Raw genomic sequence first — 15,205 nt, 5'->3', positions numbered from 1 at the left:
AGCAGCATCAGGGGTGCTAAGTCCCCCTTGGTTGAAGGTTTTCCAAGGTGGCTGTTGTGAAAGACGTCCTTACGGACTGCCATTCGTTACCATGAGCATGGTTTATGGAAGGGTGATGAGGAGAAACGCAAAGCGTGGTATGTGTGGGGCATTTATCCCAATGGGTCAAACTTGGCAGTGGCAATGGGTAAGCATTTTGCCTATTTGACTGAAATTGTCCACGGCTGCTAAGGTTTGGCAGGGGACAGATGGCTTCCCGAGGTGCAGGAAAGCAAGCCTCTGCCCGGGTGGGAGAGCTGGCTGGGCTGCAGCCATCCTGCCTCAGCTCACCTCTTGTTGCTTTTCTCATTGGTGTTGGCAAACAAAAGGAGTCTTTTGGAAAGCCTGCCTCACGCCCAACACTCTGCAATTACTGACTTGCTCCGTGTGCTTTTTGGTGATTTTGAGATTTGTTAGCTTAACGAGTAACTTCCAAAATATTTAATGACAAGAGAAGTGTGGTTTTTTTGGAATGCAAACTGACTGGAAACGCTGGTAGTTGTCGCTACAGGAACAAAACCGGTTAACCAGTACACAAAGCTCTTCAAAGGTCATGGGGATCTCCGAGAGGCAAAACTGCAATGATAGCAATTCAAGTCATGAATTTATAGCTGATTAATCATTATAATATATGAAAGGTGCTGTCTAACTATCTTCTGGGCATCTGGGGAAGCAAAGGTTATGCAAGTAATTGGAAATACCGTGTTGTGAGCTGCAGGTTCTTCTCCCCTGGACAGGTTTGTGCCACCTTTGACAAAGGGGACTACAAACACTCGCTATTCCATAATTTTACCTGATTATCTGGAAACTGCCTAAATCTCTTGGGCTGGATCCCAGACTCTTCTTAGGCCAAGCGTTGACTAAGTCTGGTGGACCTGAGGGGCTTGCGTTTAAGACTGGACGATTCCCAGCATTACAACATGCTTGAAATGATCCCGCTCAAGCAGGAGAATGGCTGCGTGGTTGCTAAGTGAGAGCGCTGGGGTCCTCCGAGAGAAGCTGTTTGTGTCTTTCCAATACTTAGTTTCATCTATGGCAGGCCCTGCTTTTCTTGAAAAATGCATCCTTTCCTCCCGCGGCTTTCGTGCCTTGCCCATTGCTTCAAGCAGAAGAGGGAAAATGTGTCTGAGGCTAAGGAAAGCAGTGGCAAACCTGGGGTGAGGAGAACAGACTGCATGGTACAAGAGATGATGTTCAGCCCCTCTGCCATCAGGTTAGGGGGATGAACGTTTGCGGGTAGGGGCTGGTCCTCAAAGCTAAGGCAACAGAAAGTGCCTTTGCTAGCTTATGGACCCTGCCGCGGCTGCCTGCGGGTTTCTGGGTGTGGAAGTGCAAGTCCTGGCGTGTGTGTCGAGGGGACAGGGAAGCTGTCACGGGAAGATGGATCAGAGGAGACGTGCTCAGGCGTGGGCGTGCGTGGCTCAGCCGTCCCAGCAGCGCCGAGACTCGCGCAGACGTGGCTTCCTCGCATACCAAGATACACCTCTTTTCATCCTCTCCCCCCCCCGCCCTTATCTGTTGGTTGGGTTTTTTTTTTTTAGTTTTTTAACTTGCAGTATTTCTCACAGGGCAAGAGAGCTTCCATACTGTCCCCTGTCGGGAGCTTTTAAATAATGCAGCCATCGAGTCAGAATTTAGTGCACAAGTAATGAAATTCATAACCTGAGTTTTCTACGCTGGCATTAACTGCGACACAGATTCATCACTGGCGTATCATCATTAAAAGCCTGTGGAATTGCATCGGGGATTGATGTGATCATATGCATGTAAAGATCAGGATACAAAAAGGTGTGATTTATGTAATATAAGCATAAACTGTAATCCAAAACCCTTCCTATGTGCGGTGTGACAGTTCCTGTTCCCAGAGCAGTGATGGCTTTTAAATTTACTGGGTAAATGCGTGTGTTTATATGTTTTTATTTAACTCTCTTAAACATAGTGTTGTCTTAATCTTTTTCTCTTTTTTTTTTTTTTTGCGTTGAATTATAGTTGTAGTTGAATCTGCATAATAGTTCAACGTTATTGAAATTCTTTTATATTTTTGGAGCCTGGGTGTTATATGTCAGCACTTTATTGTGTTGTCTTACAGGGAATATAGAAACACTGCCGTGTCTGATGCAGCCTTAGCGAAGACAGATGTAGGAAATATCGAAAGTATACATAAAGCAAGAAGATAAATGTTATTCAGGTTTTATCATTATTACAAAAGCTATCGGAATCATAGAAAAAAGGTAACAGTGAACAACAACTGCTCCTAGTTTTCAGGCCATGTTAATTCTCCCCTTCCAACCCTTCACTGATTTGTGCCCGAAAAGAAAGAGAACAGAGCTGGGCCAGTTTGGTGATGTGGATTGACCAGCAGCTGTGTCTCTGGTGGCCTTTGGAGGGGAAGGGACTTCAGGTGCAGCTGCAGAGGGAGCTGTGCTGGGGTAGCACGGGAGCGGTGGTGTGGTTCCTGCCGGCATTATCTCCTGTCTCTGAGAGCTCTTGGCAGCTGCTCTGAAGCCTGGCCTAAATAACATGTTTGTCTTCCATGAGGAGTTCAAAGCTATTGAGATAAGTAGTTGCTGAGGCCGCCTGTTTGGCAAATTTGTCAATCAGCTCGTAGAGCTATAAGTAAATGGGCCGTTATTACAAAGGCTTATTGCTCTTTGTGGTTGTGTAGGAGTTTACATAATTTTCTAAGGAGCTCTTTTATCTCCCAAGTACAGCAGCGATTAGGATTTACTTTCTGGAGTGTGGTGGCAGTTTGGAGCACTCAAGACGTATGTGTTGGTCCTGGATGTTTTTTTCAGTGCAAGAGACTGTACTTGCGCTCTGCCCTGGGGTCCAGCAAACAAATCAGGGCATTGGCTTTAGGGGAGTATTTGTAAAAGGCATGGAGTGGGGGATCCAAATCCCCCCTAAACCTGACTACACTCGTAGCACTGAACCTTCACAAGAAGGTACCTTTTCTGTCCACTTTCTTGGCCTTCTTTGAGTCTCTGTTACCCCAGACACCAGAATTGATGGTGTTCAAGGTTAGGCTTTAATCTGGTGGGGTGCTCAGCATCCCAACCCTGATCCAGCAAAGCACATAACTGACTTCAGCGTGGGTCTGTTCACACAGTTAAAGTCAAGTTCATCCTTAAAACATCTGCTGGATATTTATCTGGGGTCAGAGTTCTCTCAGCTGCAAAGTCAAACCTTCAGTGAGAAAACCAGAGCCATTCGTCACACAGAGTATGTGCCTGATGGCCGCACAAAGGAGCAACAATATTCACTGTATCTACCCCTTGTTTTCCGTTACACGTATTCCATTATTTCCATAGGTGCCCCGATTCTGCTGCTTTCCCACCCATTTTCCCATGTCACTCTTAATTTTCTCTCAGAAATGACACCCAGAGGAAAATGAATCCAACTGCGTGTCATTCGTTCTTGAACAGATGCTGTAGGTGAGACTGGGTCGAAAGCTCCTCTTGCTCCTTAAAGCATTCACTGTTTGTCTGCTCTTTGCAATCATTTGTGGTTCACAGGCATGTAGAAGGCAACCACAGAAGATGTGGAGATAGGCCCGGGGAACCGTGGGGGAGAAGAGCTAGTGTGGAGGTGGCTCTGGACATCTGCCCATTTTGCAGTGCTTCCCTCCCTGCGGCACAGACAGATGGGCTTTCTGGGGCGGGACAGTACAAATGTGAATCGGCAGATCTTTGGCCGTCCAAAATTCCCGGCCATCCTCACGTGTGCCAGACCCACCAACTGCAACCTCAAGGTTCGGGCCACTGGTTTAGATACCATGAGGTTTTGAACACCGGTGAATGTTAGGATTGCCTTTTATTTGTCCAGCAGCATTTAGTCTTCAGGGTGTTTAATATTGACAGGGAGTCTCTGGGGAGAGAGATTGATTTCGTTTAGCTTTGTTGTAAAGCGTTGTGCATCTGGTTACGCTTAAGACGTTAGCTTTAGCAAACAACAAGCCTCTTGATAAAATTCACAAGTATTGGCAATACTGCGGACATAGACTTATCTCCTGGGCACATTTTGTAAAATTAAGCTATTTTCATTAAGAGAACAAAGAGTAGCATGGTGATGGAGCAGCTGTCATATTTTATTACAAAACACAAATATGTGGGAAATGAATTACAGCACAATGCATATTTCCAGTAATCCCCCACGGCCAGGGGAAGGTAGAAGGCTGATCTGAGCGCAGGAGCAGATGGCAAGCAATTTTAGATAGCTTCACTGCCATTTTTACTCTTTCAAGTGCTTGTGCTTCTCCTTTGATCTTCAGATCTTGAGTTTAACGTGTTTCATCTTCTTTCATTTACTGTTTTCAAATTTAACTTTCCCTTTAAATAACTTTTGCTTGGTGGAGTTTGAATTAGTATGGGGTTTGTTATCTTCTATACTGTGAAATTTGAGAGGGACAGTTGCCATTTCTTTAGTGTTGTTCACATCTAAAAAAATACCAACTGCATCACCACAGAGGACTTTGCCATTCACCATGCACAGCTGTAATGATGCAATGAAAAAATCCCACCTCACAAAGTTTCTGAGACACTTGCAATGCATGTGAAGTTGCAGTAGACTTTCTTGGAAGGTAGATACTACAGGACTGTGATGGCACGTCCACAACAAGCACCTATGGAAGTTTGGTTTCATCATTATCCTGCTAAATTTAATTCTTCCAGATGAGTAATTAAGCTTGTGTTAGTTTTCTCTGTGCATGTAACATTTTTATCTCCACTTAAAATAATTTATGCTAAAAATAAAAGCATTTTGCAGTGTTTTGAAGTAGAGCGGCAAGAGCAACATGGGGTCATCTGAATAACCACGTGTGATCTGTGTCTCTGCTTTTTCTGTAGCTGTCAGAAATGATAGGAACAAAAAGAAGAAGGAACCTTCAAAGCAGGAGTCCACAGAAAACTATGAAATGACAGCAGAGTTGGATGATCTCACTGAGAAGATCCGAAAAGCTCACCAGGAAACCTTCCCCTCACTCTGCCAGCTGGGAAAATACACTACAGTAAGTATGGGTTGTGACACATACATTCTTGGATGATGTGAGTTTTGCATTGGAGGCTTCAGATGTTTTACGATGAAGAAGTAGATGCACCCCTTGCACCTCCTTAGTCATGAAAAAACGCAGGTATGCGTGCAAATACATGCTGAAGAAGAGAAATTGTACTTAACTGTAAGCATTACTTAGCGGTATTGTGAGAGACTGTCTGAAGGATTAATCCAGCCAAGAAATGAGTCAATTACATGCCATCATTCATTAGAAATTTGTTGGCTCCCAAAGATGTGATCTCTGCTTGTGCGTCAGTGGATTACAACTTTGCAGGTGTAGAGAGTTCTTAAGTGCTGCTGGATTACTGGTGACAGTCCCAAAGCTACCAAGGTCAAGGAAAATACGGAATGTCTAAATAAACCGGTTTCCAAAATGCTCATTTGCAGTTTATTCATCTCCCAGTCTACCAAAATATCACAATGCAGCAAACACTTTTGCTGCTTTTAGAAATGAAAAATTGGCCCCCAGTCAGGAAGTTCAGTACAGTGGGAATTTCTTCAGAGGATGAGTCAGGGAAATAAATCTTTTCTATACATGTATATGTTGCTAAATAGAGGGAAGGTCAGTGATATATATTGATTTCAGAGAGAAAATTTAGTGTCAAGTTTGCAAATGCAGTAATAAAAAAGATGCTTAAAAATAAGTGTTAGGTAACATTTAGAGTCCTGCTGGCAGAGGAATGACTTTGCTGGTCTGGTCTTGCTGTTGGCTGTAGCAGCACTGGCTGTTAGAGGGATGTCCAGAAGGTCCTGAAGTAGTCAAGTATGCGTTCTTGCTGCTGAAGCTGGGAGTTCAGGAGCAGCATGGCTGGGGCAAGGAGATACCTATCTCCATGGTTCTTGTCCTCCATGGTTCCGACCAAGCCTTAGAGGCCAGGTGAAATACCTCGCCCACTGGATTGCTCTCTGCTTTGTGTAAATGCTCTGCTACTGAAACAAACATTACATTTCTCAAAGAGTAAGCTAGGCAAATCCCTGTGTGGCACCAGTATTTACTGGTTTACGGTGTAGTCATCTATTTACAAAGTGCAAGGTTCAAAACTCTTATGTCTAGGTGTAAGACTTTGTATTTAAATGCAAGAAAAGCAACCACACATGGTGTGATGTTAGAAAAAAAAGCATGTTTTTCATGCTGCTGAAGGTATTTTCACAAACATTTTTCACATTGAATTTTGAGACCCATGTAAAATGTGCCATACTGGGAAAGGTGCCTGCACTCTGCAAACTTCTCCGGTGCTATCCCTGCTTGGGTGAGATGTAGTCAAAATGGTCAGCATAGGCGTACTGGCAAATACTGGTATGGCAGGCAAGCATGGGCAGACCCCCAGGGACTAGCTGGAAGCTCGAAACCAGCCAGCTAATGACAGAACCGAAGGCAAAGCTGGAGATGGTGGAATCCATAGCGTGCCTTTGCAAGGAAATTCCTGGGTTAATGCTCTCCACTCCTCCCTGCAGCACATGCGGTTGCGTCCTCGCCTTGGAGTGAATAAAATCTTCCAAACAGGCTCTCACATTTCTGCAAACACGAGCGCGCTTCTGAACGAGTGTGAAAAAATCTTCCCAGTTCAAAACAATGAGTTTATGCCTTGGAGAAGAGGTGATCGCGTGTCCGCAGCTGGGGCATGTAGCCAGGCTGCTGGTATGCCTGCCAGAGCTATGGCTCACAGGCTGCCTTGCAAACGGCCTGGCTATCCCAGAATACCAATATATCGGCGTACCTCCCAGCGTGAACCGCTTGGTACGTATGTTTGTGGTACCTCTGAGTTGGAAGAGTGCACTGCAGCTGGTGTGATGGTACTTCTTCGTGCTGGTGATTGCCAAAGATCCTGGAGGGTTGAAAGATAAACCTGGGCACCTGTGTGCTTGCATTATGTATTGGATGCTTAGGTTGTCATTAATATTTTAGCTCTTGAAATTGTACGAGTGGATGAAATTGGAGAGGGTCTTGTTGCATATCCCACCCACCACTGCTGCCTTCATCCTTGGGTTCCTGCTGGCCCCCGTGGTGAGTTTATTGTTGGAATTCCAGAGCACTTACTGAGAGCACCTGGATCTAAGCAATGAATGGAAGAATCCTGTCTGCCTATGGGTCCCGAGTAACCATGACCTGACCACACTCTCTCTGAGGCTGGATATTTGTCATTTGTATCTCGGGCCAGATCGGGCAGCTTGGGGAGAGAGATTTCTTGGTTTTGTCATTGGTCTGTTGGAAGTCCACAGAACGTGGCTGAAGTCCCTGCCGCTTTGTCATGGTTTGGTGCTATACAAATTGCAGTAACAAAATCATACTGAAAGAGTTATTTTCGGCTTACCTTGAATCCTTGAGAAGGATATAGCTTCCTTCAACAGCTGTGTCAAAACTAACAGCAGCCGTGCTAAATACCGCCTTCTTGCTGCATTCCCATAGTCTCTGTGTGAAATGCAGAGTATTTAAATCCCTCATCTAGCTAAGGTCTGGTGACCACCCCAGCTTTTTAGGTACAAATTCAGTGTAAGAGCTCTTTTTTGTGAATGCTGTCTCTGCACGGCTTCGGAAGGGACAGAGTAGAACACGCACCCCCCCATTGCTTGCACCCGGTGAAAACCTCTGGGATTAAGAATATTCCTCAGTACCGCTGGGGCTGAGGTACGGGTCATCTTCATCTCCAGCTGCCTGTCAGCCCAGGAGCGGGGGAGAAGCCTTTCTGCGGCAGCAGAGGATCCAGGGGGATGCAGGAGGCGAAAGGTGTGCGTGCTGGTCGGAGGAGCACAGCTTCGGGGCTTGGACACCACCACCAGCTGCTGATCAAACGGCGGGGCTCAGGCAATAATCCTTCCTTTTGAGACACTTGAAATAAAGACCAGAAGTCAAAAAACCATAGGAGCACACAGCCCTTTTTCTAGATGCTGAGTCCAAGGGGAGCTAGAAGCCTACGCCACTCTGCTTTTCTTGACAGTAACAAGCCTATACGGGTAGAAGATTGCCACCAGTCCTGCTTTTATGCCCGGTTCTACAGGCTAGCAGTCATGAAGCATGGCACGCTGACACTGCAGAGCACAGAGATTGCTTTTGTAACCTTAGAGTGTTTTTACTTAATTCTTTAAGCGAGAGGTGAGAAGTGAGTGTACTGAATCGATGTGGATTCACTTGAATTTCATGAGCTTTGCGCTTGCGTGCTGATAGAAACAGTGGATGGAAGGAACTGCTGCAAGCGTGGCCTCTCTGCGCCTTCGGTGACGTGATCGTTCAGATGGCTTTAAAACATCATTTTATTTTGTTGTGAGAAAGAGCAAAGAATTTGAAGTATAAGAGAGTGGAATAAGAAAGACCTTGCAGAGGTCTGTTAAGACATTTGGCTTGTGTACCTGGTTCCTCTCGCTCTTGAGCGCTGCAGCCTGCATTTCCCAGAGGGAAAGGTTACATGGTGATTTCCCCACACACACACACCCCCCGTGTATTTTTACCTGTTCAAAAACGGTTTTGGAGAAGCATTTTCAATTATGTTCTTTTTATATCCATCTGCTCTTTAAAAAGAAAAAGTGTCCCTATCTGTAATAATTACCATACTTTGCATAGTTAATAAAAGTCTACTTAAAATAATGGGAGAATAGCACTCGTATTAAATTCCCTGGGTCATTTGACTTAACAGTTGCATTTGGTGGGCAGTGGCAAGTACAGTTCTGCCGATGATGAGAATCAGCAAGCTGTTTAAACGTAATGGATTTCAAAAGTCCATCATAAATAGATCTGTTTTATTACTGTCATCCAGGTAAGAGAGAGTGCCTTAGTAATTTCTCTGGAGATGTCATACTTTATAGTATAATTGAGTGTAACTATACTGCTTGTCCCTCGAGACTGGTATTATTTGTAAGTCTACAGCTGTGTTACATCCCACCTCGTGATAAAGGGAGGATAAAACAGAAAATAATTTTGACTCTGTGGACCCTTGCTGCAGGTTCTCCCAGGTTGCTCTTGGCTGGCTGGAAGCAGAGAGGTTTTACATCTCAGCGGCGTTTTGTCCTTTGTAATTGCTGGGCTTAGAAGTTACACTGCTATTGTTCTGTGCCATTGCAGAGGAATATGTATCTATATCTTTATATCTGTATCTATCTATTTCCTGATGCTGGGACAGAGCAGAGACGTATGCTCTGGTCCTCGGTGAGCTCGCCGGAGCTGGAGTGCGTTGCTGCTTTTTACTAAAGAGGCATAGCAAGTGTTCCTGATTAGGGCAGAGTGCCCCTGTGAGCCTTGTTTCCTCTGTAAAGTGGATTTTAAAGACGGTAGGGATTCTGCTACTGTGTACGTTTCTGTGAGTACCTCGTCCCGTATCGTTAATGTGGAGAGAGAGCAGCCTGCAATGAAAAAACAAAAATGATGGAAAAAATGGGATCAATTTATGTGGCAAAAATGGCTGTTTAATTGGATTTCATAGCAAGGTTGGGCTTTTCTACTGATAAAGATGCCACTAGGGTGTATTACAGCATTGTTCCACCATATGTGCGCTGGTGCAAAGGCCTGAAAAACATGCAAGGCTGCTCCTGGAAAAGACACCCAAAAAACTGCTTCAGTAAAATATTCAGGAAAAGTCATAGCGTCTGCATCTTTTTCACAGCATGGTTAGAGGAGATCCCCAGGCAAATTTAATCAGAGTTTCTGTTTCTAACACCATTTTATTAACCCCTGTATTTTACTGTTCAACCTATACATTGATACCGAGTCAGTTTCGGTTTTACATATTCAGAAATGCTGCTAAAAATCTGGCTATTTTCCATGACGCTTCCAACCCCATTCGTTACTAAATAAAATGTTAAAAGTCTTTCCATTTGTAGCATCTCGAAGATAATGTGTAAACCACATTAGCTCCAACGCTGAGGAATCTGGCACCCGGCGTAATAAAGCACCCGGTTATTTTGTATTTTATTAACTGCCCCTTCGCTTCGGTTTGCATAATAGTGAGTTAGATTTACATTTGTTAAGACGGCCATGCATTACTCTTAATAGAAGACATGTCAAACTTCCCGTTGCCGGTACTGCAGCATGATAAAGTAACCTCATATGATACTGATGAAGATTTCGTTCACACTTGCTGGTTTCATGCAACGTCTTTTTTTCCAGATGGATACCCTATTGTAAAATGATTTCCTGCTTTAGGCTCTGCTTTGTGTAGCTCTCCGCTATGCCATCTTTCTATGAACTGGATAAACTGCCTATTAAATTTAATTACAGTCTGAATGACTGCACATCTTGATCTTATTTTTTCTCCAATGTACTGTATTTCACCAAGGTCCTTGAGGATGAAATAAAATAAATCTGAAGGATGCATACTCCAGTAGCCGAAAGAAATGTTTCAAAGGGCATTACAATGACTGTTAACCCATTAGTTTTGGACCATTTTGAAGGCAATTCTTTAGGTTTAGGATTATAAAGACATTTTCTCCTATCTTTTCTGTCATTTAAAAAACCAAAGCAAAATAGGGGAAGTTTCCAGAATAAAAATTCAGATAGAAATGATGAAGTTGATTTCTTATCCCTTAAAAAGAGGGGGTGCAGGTAAGAGGACGTATGCACCTTCAAACTGTTCAGTGTGGTTAGCATTTACTTTTTGTAATAAGGACCTAATATAAATATTGCCGGCTCGAATCTCCACCCTGTTGCAAGTGAGGGTGACTGGTGGGCGGGCGGCGTGCTGATGATCTGCCAGGACTTGCCCCTTCATGACTGGTGGTGGTTGTGGCATCTGCTAAGGGAGCCCCGGGAAGGGGTGACGGAGCATCACAGCCAAGCTGAGCTCACCCTACATCTCCTCGTCGACCTCTTCAGGCCTGGTGTCCTTCCCATGAACCAAAGAAAGCTGATGGCTTCAGACATTTTCAAGAGGGTGGACGTCCTCATCATCAGCAGGGTCGCTAGAGATGTTTCCTCCAAGAAAGTGTCATCTGTGCAAATGGAGTGCTTTTTGGTGGCCACTTATCTGCCATGTCTGTTAGACTTTTAGGTTGAGACTCCTTTCATTTAACTCATTTAACTTTACTTGTGAAGTTAATTTAACATTTTAACTTCAACCAGCTAAGACTAAGGCAGGTAATCACAGGGGCTTCCCTTGCAGCTGAGGAGAAAGCCACCACCTGAGGGGGATTTTCCCTTACCTGCCTTAAGTACCTATCTGAAGCAGGTGGGCCTTTTTTTTGGAGATGCCTCTCTCTTTCTTGGTTAGTCAACAAGCTCAGGTGAGACATGGAAGAGAGAAACTCTGCTTTTGGTTTTCCAGTGGTTGCAGCTCAGCACCACTTGCAAATTTGGAACCGGCATGTTTTTACAGGTAAAATTCATCTTGCAATGAAGAGGAGATCACCAAGATGCTGAAGGCAGCTGCAACGCGCACTAAATTGGGTGGCTCAGGAAATAGTGGTGGGGGGACACCATTGCACTGGCTGCATCCCAAATGGCATTGGATCAAACGCTGGCAAAATGGGAACATGCTGCATGCTGGGGAAGGAGGAGGGGAGCCTCGGGTAATTCAGAGCTCCGTCGTTACCTGTTTCTTGTCACCCCACGGGAATTACGGGTGGGTTGGAAATGACTCGCTGGGTCTCCCCATGCCCCCAGCTTCTGTTGGTCTAGTGTCAAATAGACTACAGTAACTTTGGAGTTGGCTGCTTCTTGGCTGACACGTTTAACTTTTGCAAGGGTGAAGTGGTTATTCTGAATATATGAAAACATGAGTTCAATCACAAACTTAACACAGATTTGCTACGCATCCTAGCAAATTACAGACTTTTGGATTAAGATACGTGAATATATGGAAACAGCCTCCGAAAGATGCAGCTTGAATGTCCTTGTAACACTTCAAACAATAGGGTCTGTGTTGGATGCACCGTCAGATGAGCACACTGCATTCATCAGTGCACACGGTGTTTTTCCTAACGTCGTGTAAAGAAACGCTCTTTAATTCGTGGGAGACTGTAGCTCGAGAAAGCTGTAAAACTCTTGCAGAACCACAGAGCAGATAAATTAAGTAGAACTAATTAGCTAAGACCTTAAGTATGTGAAACCGTGTTCCAAATACTGTGCTGCTTTTTCCAGATGAGGACCTGATATTCTTGTTCCACTGTTCATTTATATTTTCTGGGGTACAACTATAAATTGTCTCCCTCAATGCGCTTATTATATAACGGCAAGGAAGAATAATGATGGTGGCATTTGGAAATGTTTAAGTTCATTTGTATTCCTTGTACAGATGGCCTCTGCAATCGTAAGTAACAGAGAAATATCCAAGGAATTTTCAGGCGATTAATCCAAGTTTAAAACCAGCATCATCCCAACAGCAAGCTGCAGAAAATGCCTGGAATGTTAATAGAAAGCACTTCTGGAAGGGCTACTCAGTTGTTGTTTCTTTCCCTTGAAAGCCATTTACTGAAAGGGACGTTGTTGATTTATGGTGCTTTCTGCCTGTCTTTCCAGAACTCCAGCGCAGACCATCGGGTTCGACTGGACCTCGGGCTTTGGGACAAATTCAGTGAACTTGCAACAAAGTGCATTATTAAAATAGTGGAATTTGCAAAGCGATTGCCAGGCTTTACAAGTTTGACCATTGCAGACCAGATAACTCTACTTAAAGCAGCCTGCCTGGATATACTGGTATGTAGTTTTAACATCGTTGTTATGCTACTCATGCGTTTTCTGTTGCTCTTTTTACTGTAATCAACGAGGGGGTGGTGGTGGTCAAATACAGCCCCGGCTTCATGGTTGCAAAATTGAATTTACTGGGTGGTCTGGTACGGTGGACTCTAGCGCATCTACAGAGGTGTGTTTTATGGGCTGAGCGTACGTTTCAGAATATGTTGTAAGTCCTTATAGCTTGTGGGTTTCAGTATAGTTGGAAGAAGGGCACATTTTGGTGTTGTGGCGCTAACTTGAAATATGTACAACTCTGGAAATATTTCCTTGTTGTTAACACTGAAGAGAGATCCGATTCTCTTTCCTTCCTCCTCCCTCCAAAGCATTAATGCTCCATGTAAAGGATACCTAGATAAGACAGGCCGCTGGATAATGTTTTAGGAACGTGCTGTACCTGTGGGTAAGAGGCAATTTGAGGAACAAGATACAGATCTTCAGACTGAGGTTTTTGCAGGTTGTAGAGGGGAACCTGGTGTGCCCGGAGCCCAGCAGGCACAAGCCTCCGGCGTGCAGAGCCCCTGCTTTCACCAGGGCGGCAGGCACCCGTGGAAGTGGATGCTGTAATGGACTCGGTACAGATTTTAGCTAAATGTCATTTAATTTTAAATAGGCAAGCATACAACCTGCAGCAGGGAACTGTGCAGATGGGCTTGGAGTTTTTCTCCAGACCTTGCCGCTATGTCAAGGCAAGCTGTCTTCCCTCCCTTTGTCTCCGGTTGTTTCTGTCACACTGACCTTCAGAGGAACCCTCTGGGAGCTCAGCATTTCTTTATCAAGACCTTAGAGGTCTTCAGGCTTTTAGCTGCAGATACACTTCTTATCATAGCAGTAACTTTCAGTAAAACAGTATTTTCAGCGTGTTTTAAACATATTTTAAATGTTTTCTTGTGAGCAGAAACCTTCAGGTCTTCATTGAGCCAAGCATAGCCAAGAAGCCTGTTGTAGGATGGCTACTGTAGCCATAGTTTTTGACGTGACACAGGATTTTAAGCTAGGGGATCCAAAGTTGAGGTAATTAATTTCAGAATTTCTAAAAGTGCATTGCTTCAAACACGGATCATATTGAGGAGGACGTTAACTGCTGTGACCTTTTCCTCTCGTTTTGTCAAAAGCTATCCAGAGGACATGGATGCAGGAGGAAGAGGGGTGGGAGAGGGGAAGGGAATATTCTCCGGCCTATAAAAAAAGGGAAGGTTGCCCTGTCGTGCGCAAGGTTCGCCTCTCGTTGTCCCCTTCATCCAGGCACTCATTCAGACCTGACCATCTCATCCTTGCTGTGCGTGGTCCCTCCATGGGGCAGGGCCATTCGTTACCAATTGCACGCCTGTTGACACCAGCCCTGTCCTGGTAAGATGCAGTTACATTCCCTTTACACCAAAAGGCGTACAGTAATCGAGAAATTGTGGTATTGCCCCAAGCGTGTTCTGCCAGAGGTATGGGATGGGAACTGCTTTGTGCTTTGCTGTTGTAACCAGTAACAAATGGTTAATACAGAAACTACCCAAAAATGGTGGGGAGGAGTCCGGATACAGAAAGAATCTGCGCATCCAAACTCTTTACCCCTAAAACTTCAGCCCTTAAGCTGCCACCCCCTATCTGTTGCTGCCATGCCCTGGCTCCATAGCTGCTGGAAAAAAAACCATACCCAAATTCTCTAATTGCTCAGGATCCCACAAGCTCCTGGCGCTCTTTGTTGGGGTGGGTAGTGGGAGCTTGCCCCCGGGAGCACGCACAGCCCCCATGGCACAGGGTCCCCCCTGTGGCACAGGGTCCCCCCCACAGCTCCTCCGGCTGCGTGGGTCGCCGGCACTGGCCAGGCAATATCAGGTATTTGGGGGTGGCTGTTCTGCTAACGGCTTTATCTGAAGTGCCTAGATAAAGGCACTTTGGCAGCCTTTGATCGAAGTGACTGAATAAAAGCCTCGTTGCCAGATGAGAAAAAGAATAATGAAGCAGGTGGTAAATGGTGACTTTATTTCAACTAATTAATGGATAGAAAGGCTTGATTCTTTAATAGAATTCGCTACTTTTACTTTGTGGCCATGTGGCAACCTTCAAGCTCTAGTTATAAACTTTACTGAGGCCTGTCATTCCCCGTCGCCTGCTTGTTCTCTTCTTTATTTTCCATGAAGGTGATGCATCCGAGCGAGCGGGGCACCGCAAGTGCCATCGCTACCCGTAGCAGGGAGGAGATGAGGCTTTTCCAAGAACAGCAGCAGATAAGACACAGTTGCTGCAAAGAGTCCTAACTTTCCCGCGCGACATTTACACAAGCTTTATGTGACTATTTTATGTGCTGCTTAAAAAGAAAAAGGGGTAATTGCCACGAGCACAGTAACGCGCAGTGCGCCCGCTCTCTGTGAAATGCCCATATCCATTAAACCCCCATCACCCGCGCATAATCGGAATTGCAGTGCAGCTCTTTATTTAAGCTAAATTTCAGTACTTGGAGCAGTGTTT

General features: G+C 44.9%; 1 protein-coding gene across 1 annotated transcript in view; it reads left to right on the top strand.

The window, feature by feature from the left end:
• Nucleotides 1-15,205, top strand: part of RARB (retinoic acid receptor beta) — a gene marked incomplete at its 3' end in the record, with an annotated part of 190,708 nt that overhangs the window by 168,868 nt on the left and 6,635 nt on the right. Inside the window, exons 4-5 of the mRNA XM_035894117.1 lie at nucleotides 4,884-5,044; nucleotides 12,530-12,706. Coding sequence (XP_035750010.1) covers nucleotides 4,884-5,044; nucleotides 12,530-12,706 — 338 coding nt within the window. The remainder of the gene's footprint in view (nucleotides 1-4,883; nucleotides 5,045-12,529; nucleotides 12,707-15,205) is intronic.

Source organism: Egretta garzetta, unplaced genomic scaffold (assembly GCF_000687185.1).
Source record: "Egretta garzetta isolate BGI_Z169 unplaced genomic scaffold, ASM68718v1 scaffold94, whole genome shotgun sequence".
In the NCBI taxonomy this organism is placed as follows: Eukaryota; Metazoa; Chordata; class Aves; order Pelecaniformes; family Ardeidae; genus Egretta; species Egretta garzetta.
This window is presented reverse-complemented; position numbering and strand designations above follow the sequence as displayed.